The sequence below is a fragment of the Semicossyphus pulcher genome, unplaced genomic scaffold, assembly GCF_022749685.1.
Source record: "Semicossyphus pulcher isolate SPU_LCO1_2020_fin unplaced genomic scaffold, fSemPul1.0.p SCAF_1, whole genome shotgun sequence".
NCBI lineage: Eukaryota > Metazoa > Chordata > Actinopteri > Labriformes > Labridae > Semicossyphus > Semicossyphus pulcher.
This window is the reverse complement of record NW_027211603.1, coordinates 6,847,193-6,862,805: the sequence shown is the minus strand read 5'-3', so window position 1 is coordinate 6,862,805 and position 15,613 is coordinate 6,847,193. Positions and strand designations below refer to the sequence as shown.

General features: G+C 39.7%; 1 protein-coding gene across 1 annotated transcript in view; it reads right to left on the bottom strand.

Annotated features, from left to right (window-relative positions):
* The window catches only part of ddb1 (damage-specific DNA binding protein 1), a 58,347-nt gene extending 43,531 nt beyond the window's left edge, over positions 1–14,816 (bottom strand). Inside the window, exons 1-9 of the mRNA XM_069661701.1 lie at positions 14,672–14,816; positions 12,797–12,945; positions 11,511–11,627; positions 10,993–11,214; positions 10,364–10,478; positions 9,595–9,692; positions 4,480–4,638; positions 2,561–2,644; positions 2,364–2,480 (exon numbers count right to left, since the gene is read on the bottom strand). Of these exons, the coding sequence (XP_069517802.1) occupies positions 2,364–2,480; positions 2,561–2,644; positions 4,480–4,638; positions 9,595–9,692; positions 10,364–10,478; positions 10,993–11,214; positions 11,511–11,627; positions 12,797–12,945; positions 14,672–14,732 (1,122 nt within the window). The 5' untranslated portion in view covers positions 14,733–14,816. The remainder of the gene's footprint in view (positions 1–2,363; positions 2,481–2,560; positions 2,645–4,479; positions 4,639–9,594; positions 9,693–10,363; positions 10,479–10,992; positions 11,215–11,510; positions 11,628–12,796; positions 12,946–14,671) is intronic.
* Between the last annotated feature and the right edge of the window lie 797 nt (positions 14,817–15,613).

Below are 15,613 nucleotides of genomic sequence, written 5' to 3'. Positions count from 1 at the left end.
TGGATACAGCAAATGGCTAATTATTTGAACAATCGTTATTGTATTTAGTTCTTGGCCTCAACAGACTGAAATGCGCTCGAGTGTGTGGATAGACACAGTCGGATGCTGATTGTGTGCTGGTCTGTACCCAGACTGTGACTCAGTGCTCGAGTGGACCGCTGCCTGCCTTTGGATCCACATCCAAGTACCCCGAGGCCTGGTGTCAAACTCTGCCAATAAAACCTTCTGTACTCTATCTCTCCATTTACTGTTTCATCTTTCTTTGCCTGACTGGTTTGACAGACAGTTGAACAAATGCTCGAATCAAAAAATGTTGTGTTAAATAGGTAGGGGTGGATATGGTTGGGATTTTATTGAGAGATAACGATTCCAGTATTCACAATTTTGTGCAAAACACAGACATTAAAAATTTGACTTATATGTAATAAATTGGAAATCATTTTTATCCTTTAGCAAAAGCTGTGGTTGCTGCTTGACTGACGTTGTCTACTGAATAAATGAGGAACATAAATTAGAAGTGCTTTAAACTGATGCTAAATGTGTCATAAAGGTTAAAAGTCAAAAGAATGAATGCACTATTTTTTGAGTGTGTTAACACACTTTTACTTTCTCTGACTGTGTTGTTTTATATTGTTTTTCATCACCTAAAAGGAACATACTTTAGTTTTTCAATCACGTTGGTGAAGTTTGTTTCGTTTTAAAAATTGCATACATATTTTAATTTAATTATTTTTCCGTCCCTCTCCTTCCTCCTGAAACGAACAAGCTGTTTCGCCATTCAAAGGTCAGGCCTTAGCCACAATTGGCTGACAGTATTTGGAGTGACCGCATAGCCCCTCCCCAACGTGTGCGAGCGGCCACACTGCACTGTCACTCTAAGTTGTAGAAAACATGGCTGCTCTAGGAGCGGTTATATAGCCTTATATGTACGAGCGAGAATCGCCAGGAGGTATCGGAATGGTTGAAATCTTGACAACAACTTGACTACAAGCTCCTGCAAGAAGGCAGCCTGAGGTGAATGGCGGTGAATGGCGATTGGTCGATTTCAGCCAAAGCAAGGTTTTACATAGAAACCTGCAGCTGCTCTGAACGGCCCATTTCAGAGGCGACCTTTTTAATAATGTGATTCTGGAAAAACGTGAACAATAAACACCCAAAAATGTGAAACCCATGCAAAATATAAGAAAATCCATTCAAAAGATACGGCCCCTTAAAGACACAAAGGCATTAAAGTGTGGGTCTTGCAGAAAAAAGTGACTGATGAAGGTAATATGGGAGTTAGTTGCTCTAGCTGCCGGCTGTTATTATTGGGAGACATAAAGAAAATTGCCAGATATTTTCAGCTACATATGAATGATTTAACAATATAAAAATACCAAAAACACTACTGTTAACAATAACAATTCTGTTTGTCTCGCCGCTTATCAATACTTTGGTATCATCCAATCCGTAACCGGTACAGACAGTAAGCGTCATGGAAAATGTATATTTTTAGTTCAAAGACAGAAGAAATAAATTGCTTTTCCTGTATCTTTGTGTTTCCTTAAACTTGCTATATCACAATATATTCAGATTAAACACAGTTTGAAAAACGTTGAATGGCAATAAACTCCAGTACACAGCAGAAGAAAATATGCAGACAAGGGAAGAAGTAAGACAGAGTCTTCACTTGAATAATATGAGAGGGAGCACCATGCACAGCGATCTGCCGTTTTGCATAGGAACAAGAAAGTCAATAGACGTTTGAGTACCGGATTGGCACTTTTACATTATGTCACTGCAGTGCTTCATATCTGGTTGCAACTGGGAGACAGGGTGCATGTTAATGCAAGAATGTGTACAGGAAACACTGGCAACAAGAGAAGACACTAACTAACACCCAGACTGCTTATAAAAAGGCACAAAAAGCTGTTTTTCATCTCAGCAAGAATCTCCTGAATACTCTGCTTCCTGCTGTTCTGGCCAGTGGCAGGTTTGTGCTGTAGTATGTTGTAGGCTTAATTCTGCTGACAAAAACACTGTTAACACGACTCTTGAAGTAGCTACATCAGTGGTATAAGCCCAGATTCCCTGAAGGCTATGACATAACGGAAGATAAAAAGGGAAACACAGACAGAGACTCACCACAGGCTGTAAAGTGTATCCAGTGACTGTTAAAGGGGCTTTTTGGTAATCACCATGTCATGTCTACAGCCTCTGGCAAACGCCCCAAGAAACCTTTTGTTCCATCTGGATGATTTGCTTTTAATTTGTAACTGTAAAAGAACTCGCGCTGCCTCCGACTTGTTTTGCTCGAGGAAAATTCTAAATACTGTTCTGCTTTTTCACAGAAGTAAGTGAAGGAATCAGCTTTAGGTTAGTACCTGGCCCTGGCCTTGCCTCTCCAGGTCCACCACGCACATGTCCACAATGGGCCCCAGGTTGGTGAACGTCTCCATCACCCCCACATATGAACCCTGGTCGTTGCTGTCCACGTTGAGCTGCAAAGAAACGTTGATGTTTTTAGGTCAAGATTTTTTTAAATGGTTGACAAAAAAGAGTTAAGTCTCTTGATGCTTACCTTGACTAACTGGGAGTCGCCCAGTCTGGAACCCACAAAGACCACACCATTATCCAAGTAGGTCAAACACTCAGCGATGGAAGTCTGTCATTGGAAAGAGACACAAAAACATGCAAGTCTCAGCCATATTCACACGAGGGCTGCAACTAACATATCAATCATTTCAAGCAAGGCTAGCAGCTTAGCTCCAAGGATGCCAATGTTGATGATGCTGATCGAAAAATGCGTCCAATATTTCGCTGCAAAACTAATTACATCTCCATGAGCCTCAGCTGATATTCATTTTTTAGTTAATGTAACAATGCTAACATGCTAATGTACCTGCTTAGCATCTGCAATCATGTGGGCATTGTCCTTGTGAACATGTTAGCATGCAGATGTGCTGAATATGCTTTATTAGTGACATAGCTGAGGACTCTACATCATGCTTCCCTGTTTAGCTTTCCCTTTAAATGGCCTTTTTACATCAAATCAGCATCATAAGACATCTCTGTAGTGCAGAAGCCCTCAGCGGACATGCATCCATACATTTTATTTACCAATATTTCTGGTCATTTTCTTGAGATCTCTAGTTATTTATTACATTAACATGAGATAGTGACGAGGCAGCACCGTAACATCAGATGATCATAACTTGTATTTCAATTGTTGCAAAGGCACAAAACAAACATAGAAACAGGCTTAACTGACCTCACTAGTGTGGGCAATGGCAGCATGGCATGCCCCGGTCTGTGACATCACAGTGACCAGCCTGTTTGTTTTTCTAGATCGCCGGAAAATGATCCCATTATCACGAGAAAAGAAGCTGTTATCTCGAGATAATGGGCCAAATTAATCCATTATAATGGGAAAACCTGCTTTCTTTTCTCGAGAAAATGACCAAAAATAATAACGGAGTAAATAAAATGTATGGACGCATGTCCGCTAAGGGCTTCCATACTTTAGGGCTGTGGTTATTTCAAGTGGGAAATCCTGTTTTACCTTTTACATACTCAATCATTAATAAGAAAAAAAATTGGCAGGTAACTTGTTAATAGAACTCATACACTATTTATAACCCAACTTGTGCCATCATCTGATAGCATTAACAGAAAGGTCACTGACAGCAACTCTGTTCAGACATTTACACAAATTAAAATGTAACAATGCTGGCACCACTTCTCCATTGTTGTTAATTTTCACTTTTCAGCAGTTAACTTTTTAAAAAACGAGAAGGGACGCTGCTCTGACTTCTTAAGTATAACAGTTTTCATATTCAACCTCATGGCTGTAAACATGGTCTTACACTCTCAGGTATTACTGATACGCAGTAAAGATTGGTTTTACAGTGTGATATTTTAAAGCAGAGCTGCTGCTGCTGCCTCTTGGCTGAGCAGACTGGTCTTAACAATAAAGTTAAGACTGATTTAAAAAGCAATCTGTCTCTAGCTCTGCAGTACGACTCTTCTTGATTGTTTCAAGCTGCGGCATCACTCAGCGAGCTAGAAAGAAAGCATTTTACCTTTCCAAACTCTGCGGCAAGTCATTAGAGAAAGGTGCCACAGGCCAGATGCTGTGCGTCTTTAACATGAGATTAAGCTCTGAGAACAGTATTGACATACAGTCATTGTCTAAATCAACTTAAAGGGGATAAGTGACACACTGGCAAGCATGCAACAAAGAGGTGGGATCATTTCGTCTCATTCTCTGTACAAGCGTCCTCTGATCCATTAGCTCCTGTCAGAGCCATAAACCATTAAAAGTCAATTGTACTAAAAGGGGTAGTGATAGAAAAAAGCAGCAGGGGGAAAATCAGCGAGCAGAAGAGAGGGTGATCGAGCTAGGGAGGGAGGACAAGATGCCAGAGGTAAGGCAGGTGGATAAGCACAGTGACGACAAGAAGAGATAAAGGGACAGAGAGGAGAAGATAAATAATGGACCTCTCCGAGCAGCTCCACATGCAGGTCTTTGAGCGCCACTGTGCCGTCCATTAGCTCCTCCTTCTCCAACAGCAACATAAACAGGCGTCCCTCCATGTCGCCCAGCAGGTAGCGCGAGCCGTTGGGGTCCACACGGTTGTGACATACGATAGTGCTTTGCTGTAAGACAGTGGAACACAAACAAATCATTAAAATAACCCTCACAAAACATGCAGGAGGTCTCTGAGTTACAGCAGTAGAGAGAACGGCTTCAAAATATATGTACATAATATTTTTGCATGTGTAATTACAGCCACAAAGGCCTGTCATCATTATATTTGCTTTGTTTGGTCTCATTATGAAAACATTCTCCGAGGAGATTCCCCAATGTACAGCTTTAATCTGACTCTCACAGCTACAGACTCTTCAAACTCGGCCTGACAAGTAAAGTACAGATTAAACAAGTCTGCCTGGCGTCCTGTCAGGAACCTGCACACTACACCAGGAGGAACACAAAGGCACCCAAAATTTGAAAGTCGATCAGAAATGTACACACAGATTTTTATACAAAAGAAAGATAGAGCCTGACTGATACTGGGTGTGTGAGGATGCAACTAATTCTTATATAAGGACATTAAATAAACAAACATTTTAATAAGGATCCTACATTTTTATGAATAAAGAATTCTGACCAAAATATGAACTGAGCAGGATAAAACTAAACTTGCCAGTGCTCTCTGAGGGGCAAATTATGCAATGGTATTTTTCTTAGGAACTGATATACAATGTTTCAATATTTCTATGTTGAAGCTGTCTGAGAGGAGTGTGATTTTCTGTTAAACTGGATTATAAATTAAACTGGATTGATACATTTCAATTTTCAACTGAGATAACGTAATTAAAGGCGGACAATATCAACCTGGCTGGGATTTATGAGCTCTGCATATAAACATATCATTTCAGACTTTCATGCTCCGATGTGATTACATGATATAATATAGGATATGTTCCCCTAATCTAACTGCACAGTCACTTAAAGGTGGGGTATTTTTTGGGGGGGGCTTTTGCCTTCATTTGTAGGACAGCTGAGGAGAGACGGGAAATGTGGGGAGCAGAGAGTGGGGGATGACATGCACCAAATAGATCGGCAGACCGGGAGTCGAACCTGCGATCAGTGCGTCGAGGACTGCATCCTCTGTATATGGGACGCCTGCTCCAGCTCCACTTATTATGCTAATTTCAAGCTTCATATTTCACTCTGTGATACCTGTAGAGTAGCTTAGCATAATTTACAGTAAAAAAAAACTCATAATTTTTCTCACACTGGTGCACACTGGCCAGGCCCTCATCCAGCCTGAAAAGTATTCTCCTTTGGGTCTCATTTCTGCTGCGTCAACATCTGACATCACAAACGCGCCCATAACAGGGTTAATAAACAGTGAAGATGTTACAGTGGTTAGGTCTTTAGTGTATCTATTACTCATTCAGTCTGTGTATCAAACTTGGAGCCGACTACGGTAGAACGATGTTTGAGTGCTGCTTGGACGGACACGGGCAAAATTTGTAGCTGAGATTACAGGGTGTCGCAGAAGTTACCGACAGAGCATAGCATCGCTTCGGAAAGGGAGCGGAGAATAATGTGTCAACACAGGTTTTGGGTTCCTATCAGTGCCGGGTTTGAATGACCTATAACCTTTCCCATTAAGCAAAAAAATCCGGGTGTTAGCAGGTGTGAATGCGTTTTTTGACCGGTGGGAAAGCGGCTTCAGTCAGCTCTGACCTCTTAAGAAACCCCGCCCCGACAAGCCCACTTTCTACTAACTGGCCAGCTCTCCGAAGCCTGTCGAAGGGGCAGAACTCAGTGTCTGAGGCACACCTCCTACCCTGTGGCTGTGTAACAGAGTTGTCAGTAAAAAGGAAACTTCACCTGGTGCTCTTGTCCTTTGGAAAAGTAAAAACTAAAGTCTTTCCTTTACAGCCAAAGAAACACTTTCTTTCACAGACTGAGCTGCTGGGTGGACGTGTCCTTGAACTGTGCCAGGGGCAGGAAGTTCTGCTGTGTCTCAGGCAGATGCCCAAATATAGAGTTCCTCCACTTTGACATCACAAAGTGAAGCTTCTGGAGTAGTCTGTCTGAAAGCAAGCGTTCCCAGCAGCCTGCAGACTTTTTTAGCAGAGGATTTCTCCAACATACTTTTACCTACAGATCTGAAACTTCACCCACGTTTTGGGTGGACATACAACATAGTAACACTGTATACGTCTTAAAATGTGAAACAGCATCATACTCCCTCTTTAAACGAGCATTAGCAAGGGCAGTTAGAAAATCTTAAGATGCAAACAAAACCAGAACATGTCTTCTACATTAGTCACTCACACGAAACTCCAGTTACACTAAGCTTTCAGACTGTTTGGGAACGGGCTGCCTTGAAAAACAGGCCCCTATCCAGAACCAGAATATACCAAGATATATAAGCACCTTCAGAGCTATAAAAAGGAGTTTGTGGAGAGCCAAAGTCTCCTGTCTCCACAATAACTAAGATACTGGTAAGCTGGCTAGAATAGTAGTCATGATTGGAATTGCATTAAAACCACGTAGCGTGACTGAGCCTTCCTTCAAAAAGGACGTATTGTTATTGTCTACTGTAAAAGCCTGAGTCAATTTCTCACTTGATTGAACCTTGACAAAACTTATTTCACAATCCGGCCGCCTGTGGTGTTGCTTACATCTTCTGTCAAACCGTGGATCCACTTTTGTTTTTTATTAGCCTCTAGTATCCCCCCTCGACTGATTGGCAGCCAATTAACTTGTTAGATTGTACAAGCGAAACCAGTCTGCTGGCCCACTTTACACTAGTCCGGAAACAGTCGGAGTTCAAACACATTCAGCAGACCTGCATGCAGGTAGAACCTTTAGTTTCTCACATGAGTTTTTCACTTCTTTGCACAAGAGTGACAATTTAATAATTAGCTGCCAAAAATGTTAAATCAGAGGATACGCTTCTGTGTTTTATCACTACAGAACAAGCTGAATACTAATTTAGCATTAGGTCTAATGAAACAACTTCATCTTCATTTAGAATGAGGCTTCATTAGTCACATAGCAGCAACAGATGTCACACTACACCTTCCCTCAAACATCTGCTGAGCAGTGCCGGGCAACGCTACTGTGGAACAGAGTTGTAACAGAGGAATGACAGCTTGCAAGACAAGGGTGTTGTAAGTGTGCGGGCTGTTCAGGGCTTTAAATATAGAACCTACCAGCAGGATACAGATATGAACTGAAGACTAGGATGATGAAACAATAACAGGATAACAGAAGGCCCAAGCATTTGAGCTAAAACTATGTTGCTTTTATATTTGTGATGATGGGGTCATCAATAGCTTTGTGTTGAAGCTAAAGAACGCTCCACAAAAACTAATGGAGCATGTGGCGATGCTTTGCTGAAGGATGCAGATTTTTCTCCTGAATTGCAAATTGAATATCAATATACCATCTTCATTTTTTGGTGGACCATACAGTAACTTTGTGTTTGATTGAGTATCTACTTTTGGACATTACCAGTTGCATGTACTGAAATAAAGCGCACTACTAATCAGACCCTATTACTAAAAAAAACATTCAAAACTTTAGTACAGTAGTGGCAGAAATGCAATCCTGTTGCAGCACTCCATGTCCAAGATAAAGGAGTTAGCTATTGCCTTACAGCGAGAGGTTCCTGGTTTGAATCCTGGTTCGGCAAAGGGGGCCTTTATGCGTTTAGGTTCCCTCCAGGTACTCCAGCTTCCTCCCACAGTCCAAAGACATGTAAATTGGTGACTCTAAAAATTGCCTCAGGAGTGAATGTGAGAGTAAAAGGTTGTCTGTCTCTATGTGTCAGCGCTGTGATTGACCGGGGACTTGTCTAGGGTGTACCCCGCCTCTCGCCCAATGGGATAGGCTCCGGTCCACCAGCGACCCTGAACAGGACAAGCGGTATAGATAATGGATGGATGGATGGGCTTCTATGACCAGCAAAACAGCTGACACCTATTTAGATATAGATAGATGGATAAATTCCTGATAGCTCTGACACTAAAGTCGAGCAAAGACATTTATTATATCATGAAGATTAAACAAACTAAATTAGGAGCTAACGCATCCGAACCATTTAAGATGTTCTTTCCAAAGTGTATGAGGCCATAGAACCACATCAGCAGGACCGTCAGAGAACATTGCCTAATTATAGAAGCAGGATGCTGCTGAGGAGCTCCTTTGGGCCTTGAGCTTTGTAAAATAAGTTCAGAGCAGTGCCGACTGCATCTTAATCTTGTTAAGATAACACCAACGGCAGTGGTGCACGGGGAGCTAAAGTCATCATCACAGCTGTAAAAAAACTCGCCTTTAAATGCTACATCATCGATCACAAGATTCATGACAAATTAGCTCCTAAATGAACACTTCAGGCTGTCCTCAATGTAGCTAAATGTGAATATTTTCTTTTTACACAGATTCTGATGAAAGTCTTTCTAACACCATTTTATTTAACTACAATTTAACAGACAGTTATGCATCTGGGACTTAATTTGCTACCAAACCTCCGTTTAGTGTGACACAATTTTGCTTTCGCTTCTTCTGCCCTCTGAATATTTACTTTGCATTATATTAAAATGCTATAAGTCCAGTTCTACTGACTATGAAGGTTCATTTCTGAAAAAAAGATATATACTTGGTAAGAAGAGAAACCAATGGCTGTGCATTACATCAACTATGGGAGTGACTTAAGATTAATTTGTAATTGTAATTTGGGTCTCTTTGTGAAGTATTATCATTAGTTGGGACGTACAGGTAATCAAATATTATGTACATATGAATAGTTTAATTGCTGATACAAACCATTCAATCATCATACTTGTGCACACTTTGTTTTTAATTAAACTACTTTAATGCATCCTTCAGTGCAGAGTGGGTAGCTTCACATGAGAAAAATCATTGCTCATATAACTATATTATCACACTGAGAGAAAAGCTGTGTGGCTAAATACATTCTGCGCTATAATGTACTGCAACTGAAATGTTAAAATCCTTTCTTTGGACTGCAGAATGATGAAATATCCAAAGCTGCAGGGTTGAGAAAGCAGTAATAAATATTTTACCTTGATAGTTGGTGGTGCAATGGCCAAGTATTTGTCTCCATTGTGGTAGGTGATGGACTCTTGTCCTATGATTATAGCTCCACCAAATGGCTCTGGCACTAAAATACAAGCACACAGGAAAGAGAGAGTCAGAGCTAAACTTGTACAATTTTATACACAGACAATTTGTGTGTTCTAGACATGTATGCATTAACAAACTTTCTTTTAATTAATCAAGCCTTTAAATTGCATCCACTGAGGATTCTTTGCACTCTGGACCCATTAAAAAGGGGTTTAAGAGGGGAACTGAGCATCGTATATACATGATAAATGTCTTCTTTTGTGCATGACTGCTGTGCTGTGGTTAAAAACTTTCTTTATAACTAAACCTATCTGCCACTTTTCACTTCTATCTTACAAGAAGCAGACTTGCTATAATTTCCCTGTGGAAGCAATAACGTACCTTTGACACACCGACTGACTTTGAACTTTTCAAACCTTAAGACCTGAGCTCACGTCAACACACTGCTGTCACTACCAATTAATAACTCAGTTCACATAATGTCAGAAAATCTGACACATGCCTCTAGAACAGCTTGTTCTTGTCTGACTAATGAGGACTCTTTATTTATCGAGTCGCTATTCTGACTTTTAACAAATCAGATAGATAACAGTTTTACTTCTAAAATCCAAAAGAAAACAAGATGATGAAAGTGTTATTTTCAATGCTTTTTCTGTTGGTTACTTGACTTATCAGTCCAGAAACGTTCACAGCATCAGGTTTGATTACCTGGGATGACCATGGACGCCTCAGCCTCCACGTTCTCCTGTTTCCAAGGACCCTTGTTGAACTCCTTCTCTCTCAGTGAAACCTCGTAGGTCTTCACATGGCGTCCCTGGGGGTCCTACAATACACAGCAATTGTTACATTTTTAAATGCCTAAAGAAAGCATAATATGGCATTAAATGTGGACTTTCAGACCTCTAGTTAAGCTGCAAAGCTGTTTTTCTAAGGGTGGATCCCAATTACTTTTTTGCTGCTTGCATGCCCACTTTTCCATTTATCAGCAGATGGTAGCAAGCGACACTTCAAGATGTAAACAATACAAATGTTGGCTTGACAAATGTTAAATAAAGAAGATAACACACTGGAAATGTTTGTCACAGCTGGAGGATACACACAGTTAAAACTGAATGTAAACATAACTTTTGGTTGTTTACAGAAAAACCTACAACAGCACCATGAAGCTCAAACAGTATTTAACTGCTGTCACACAATAATCACTATTTTAATTTCACTATTTGCGTTGTGTAATACTTGAAAATGTTCATAGAATAAATGTTTAAGACCCTACTGAATGCATTTACCAACCTACATTCCCTAAAGCACAGCCACACTCCAACATCCTCCTACTGTACCTGGTAAATGAAGCAGACGGTGGGGGCCTGGCAGCCATACAGGAAGTGAACATCGATGACCTGCAGCTCCTCCAGTCTGATGTTGAAGGCCTTCAGCTCACGGTTGTCCCGGTCCAATGGGATCACCTTAAACAAGCCGTCATACAGCCGCAGGCCAATCATGCGGCACTCTGGGTCTACAATGCCGATAATACCGGTCTCTGATGGACGCCCAATACGATCCTGCAGAGGAGAGTTTGTGAGACAAAGGTTTAAGAGCAGAAGTACACTTTGGATGTAAATCATATTTGGTGTGTTCTATGACTGCTGTTGAATACAAAAAAGCAAGTGAACCTTTATCTGCTTTTATGAATTAAAATGAGACTTTACATAAACCATATCAAAAAACATAGCAGCGAAATGTTACATCAAATAAATTCTGCCAATTTAAAATAATGAATACTATATTAACATTTGGTATAAGATAGATAAGAAAATATAACAATATTGGGAATTTCAAGAACCCAAGTCTCACCCACCTGAACATTGCCGTGTGCACGGGTGATGATGTCAATGCTATCTCCGTTCTGTTTATATTCCAGGATGCAGGCGTTGTACTTGGATGTGAGAATGAACAGCAGGTCTTTGCTCTCACCCTGCACAAACGACAGAAGACACCAAAGTGACCAAACACGCACAGGCACACTTTCCATTTAATGACACTGGCTCACTACTACAGAACTGATCAGATATGAGGCCAGTTTCACAAAGATGTACCTGTCTTGAGAAAGAATAATTCTGGGTTAATTAAGACTTTTTGTATACTAAAAATTCCAACAGTTACAATATTTTATTAAGAAAGCAAAGAGTGTGACGATGCAAAACTATAAAAATCTCCACATACAGGTTTAAGATTCCTTGGTCAAACGCAAACAAATGACACTGTCTCCACTGCTGTACATTACTCCATATATCTCTTTACCCTCTAATGGCTCTCCACAAAATTCCTGAACTTTTTTTGTCATTAGGTGCCACTGGTCAGCAGGTTTCACTGACTGTAACCATGGAAACTTGGCTCGCCATAATGAGTTGGCCCGGAGGTAGGTCATTTAGGCTGAGAATAAGTGTGTTTTTATGAAACTGTTTCGCTTGCACAAGACTGATCTAAGAGCTAAATTATGACTAGCCGAACAGAACAGACTAAAACATCTTTGTGAAACGGATCCCTGATTTTCTTCAACTGTTTAAATAGTAGGGAGTAGGGACAGACTTGACCAGTCTACAACTCCACTTAAAATTCAGTGGCAACTCTTTTACTGCTATGGCTGGCAGTCCAACCCCAATGCTTAATTGCAGTTTATGTAAGTTTTCTCATACGCCTATTTTGTGAGGTTAACATTTCATTTAAAATGAGTGAAGCTAATAGCAGGAAGCTTTAAGATTGCAATTACAGTTTTGTGCACAGCTTGAAGTATCTACGAGGACTTTGATTCTTTTCTAAGAAAAGTTTATAAGCAGAGGGTTGTCTCTCTTTTCTATACATTATTTACAGTTTCACAAATGGTATCAATCAGATTTTACAGCCCATGCACATTTACATTTGCACCCTTAACAACCCAAGAAAAACCAGCCACATAATCACAATTCACCCCCTGATTTTACACATTTTTGTCTTGTTTCTTTGGACAACTGATTCCTGATTCTGTCTTAAATGTAAACGCTCATAGATTGTAAAAGTTAGTTAAGAACTGTCACCCAGTACAACCAAAAACACATGATGATACTTTTACTTTTACTCCCAACAGTGCACACTGACATCACTTACCTTTGGCCTGAAAAGCTCCATGACAGCAATCTTTCCATACATGCCCACTTCCTTGACGGGCCTCAGCCCCTCTGCTGTGACCACATAGATCTCCAACCGTGTGTTTTTAGCTATGAGCAGATTGAGGTCCTCTGCAGAGGTGAAGTGACCTGTGGAGACACCCGAATTTAAAATATGTAAATAACACTCAGCGAGAGTAGCAGAGGAATGAATGAACAAGAAAGACAACTAATATCTACAATGGGGGAATATAATCACATTTTCTTGACATAATATAACTCTTTAAAGTGTTGGGATGATGAGGGCATGATAACTCAATCATGGTTACCTCTAAAAGATATCGAGACTTGCATTTTATAGTGGATTAACATTCAGAGCAGTTAGATCTCATAAACTCCCATCACAAGCTACATGAACCCTACCTGTGAGGTATACAAAAAAAAACAGCTGTATTGGTAATAGTTTTGTATAATTCTCCAGTAATTTGAAACTAAAAGCAAGCCATTTTAGCGATATATAACCTGAACAATGTATCATCCATAGCAGAATCACTTTACTCAGCTTCAGCCATTTGCTTTAAAACTTGCATCACAGTTATTGTCTTAAAAAGAAACTGATTATTATCATTAAAACTGATTATTATTATTAAGTTAGTTTGAGCACTTGCTCACTATCAAGTTATGTTTAAAATCAATTGTGTGTATCTTTAGACTGTGGGTGAAACTATAAATCAGCTATAACGCATCGCTTTTGGCTTTAATGACTGATGGACACTTGCTATATCTTTAACATATTATTGACTGTGCTGTTCGTCAGTAATTCAATAAAATCAATCAATCAATCAAATTGTATTTGTATAGCGCCAAATCAAAACCAAAGTCATCTCAAGACACTTCACAAAAAGAGCAGGTCTAGACTATTATATTACTTAGAGAGAGACCCAACATGAATCCACCATGAGTAGGATAGAGACAGGCAAAAAGAACAACAACAACAACAACAGCTAAATCACATTAACATTTAACCATGACAGTTACTGTCCACCTCTTAACAATGTTCATTTAAATCTATATCACTTGTTTATGTTGGGAATGGGAACTTCTAGTAAATCAGGCTGAGAGGAATTTCATAGAGAGATATGTAAATAGTTAAAGAGAATGCAATGCTGTGTTCTTATTATGATAGTATTATTACTATAAAGGTAATAGATTATTGTCAATAATATTATTGGGGTAAGGAGGGTAGACTTTTTGGCTATGTCAGATAGCCATTTCAGAACACATTGACCGTTAATTAGAGGGGAAAGGCTAATCATTAAATTATCCATGAGCTGATACATGATTTATTCATATTATCTTAAGTATCGGTATTTTTACATAACCTGAATTTTGTGGCTCTAATACGTAAGATCAAACGGCGACACCAGCTTTTTATGGAGGTTTAAAAGGGAGTACTTATTTGTCAGACAACGAAGAGTTACAAATACAATTTGCCTACATGTTTTAAACAGTTGTGAACAGCTGTGGGCAATATGTTTTGCAGCATAAACAATCGGAATTTGATCTGGGGTAATCAAACTATGCACGGCAACAGCTAACGTTAGATCATAAATAATCAACCAACGATTCACGGGATCGTAAATTGCTCTGACAACAGACTCTATATAAACAGATTAGAGGTGCCTTTGCCGTGACTTGCAAACTAATACGTATGCCTAGTTTTGCTTGTAAACATTTGACTTAGCAAAACATGAGCTAGGCTAGCCACAGGCCCGTCTGGAGCACTTTACTTGCAGCGCGGGAGCATAGCTAGCACGCAGGTGGCAAATGCTTCATCTCTGCACAACTGCAAAAGCAACAAACAGCGGATATTTACCTGTGATGCAGGCGTTGACTGCCGTAGGTTTCTGGGCTGTTACCACGTAGTTGTACGACATTTTGGACAATAACAAAATACAAACACCAGAGGAGTGTTTTAATCTCACAAAAGTGACAAAATCATTGATAATATAACTCCCGGAAGTGGTTAGCTGAGCCGTTTAGGGCATAGCAGGATGACGGCAACTGAAGAGATGACTTAGCGCGCCCCCTGTGTCGCGGAGGCCTCAATGATTAAAACCAAGTACATGTTTTCTACTTGTAAAAAACGTGAGTAAGTGAATCTAATTTTTACAACTTTTTACTTCTACTACTCAATACACTATTCAGTGGGTAATATTATACGTTTAGGCTACAATATTATTTTTTTGTCTTTTAGTCTCTCGTAACTATAATGATACAAAATAGTGATGATGTATTATATAGCTAAAACCATACAGCAGTATGTAAGTAGTAGCATCAGATCCATGTTTTGCAGCTGCAAAATAAAAGTGATGCAGATACATGAATGCATCAATAATTGTCCTGCAGTTTTATATTATTCTGGCTGGGGTCATTATGACTTATGAGTGCTCCTACATTTTTGGGAGGCAATATAAATAAAAGTAATTTTCCAGATTGTAAAATGAACTGTATGATTGACCACATATACAACTAGGCCTACTTAGAATTGTAAAGGTTATTCTTTGTTATTTATTCTTAAGACAACTGAACAGGAGCAATTACTTTGGTTGCAGTCTTTAAAAGACAATTAGAGCAACATCGCCTAACTTCACCAAAAACAAAAGTCCGTTCTGCTCAAAAGCTGTTAATGTTTTCATATATCATAAAATAATCTGAAAGAATAATTCCTAAAGTGTTTCTTATTTATACATTCTGGTCACCCATAGCCTTGGTGGTAAATAAATATATTCATCACTTGATATTGGTCTCTCAGACA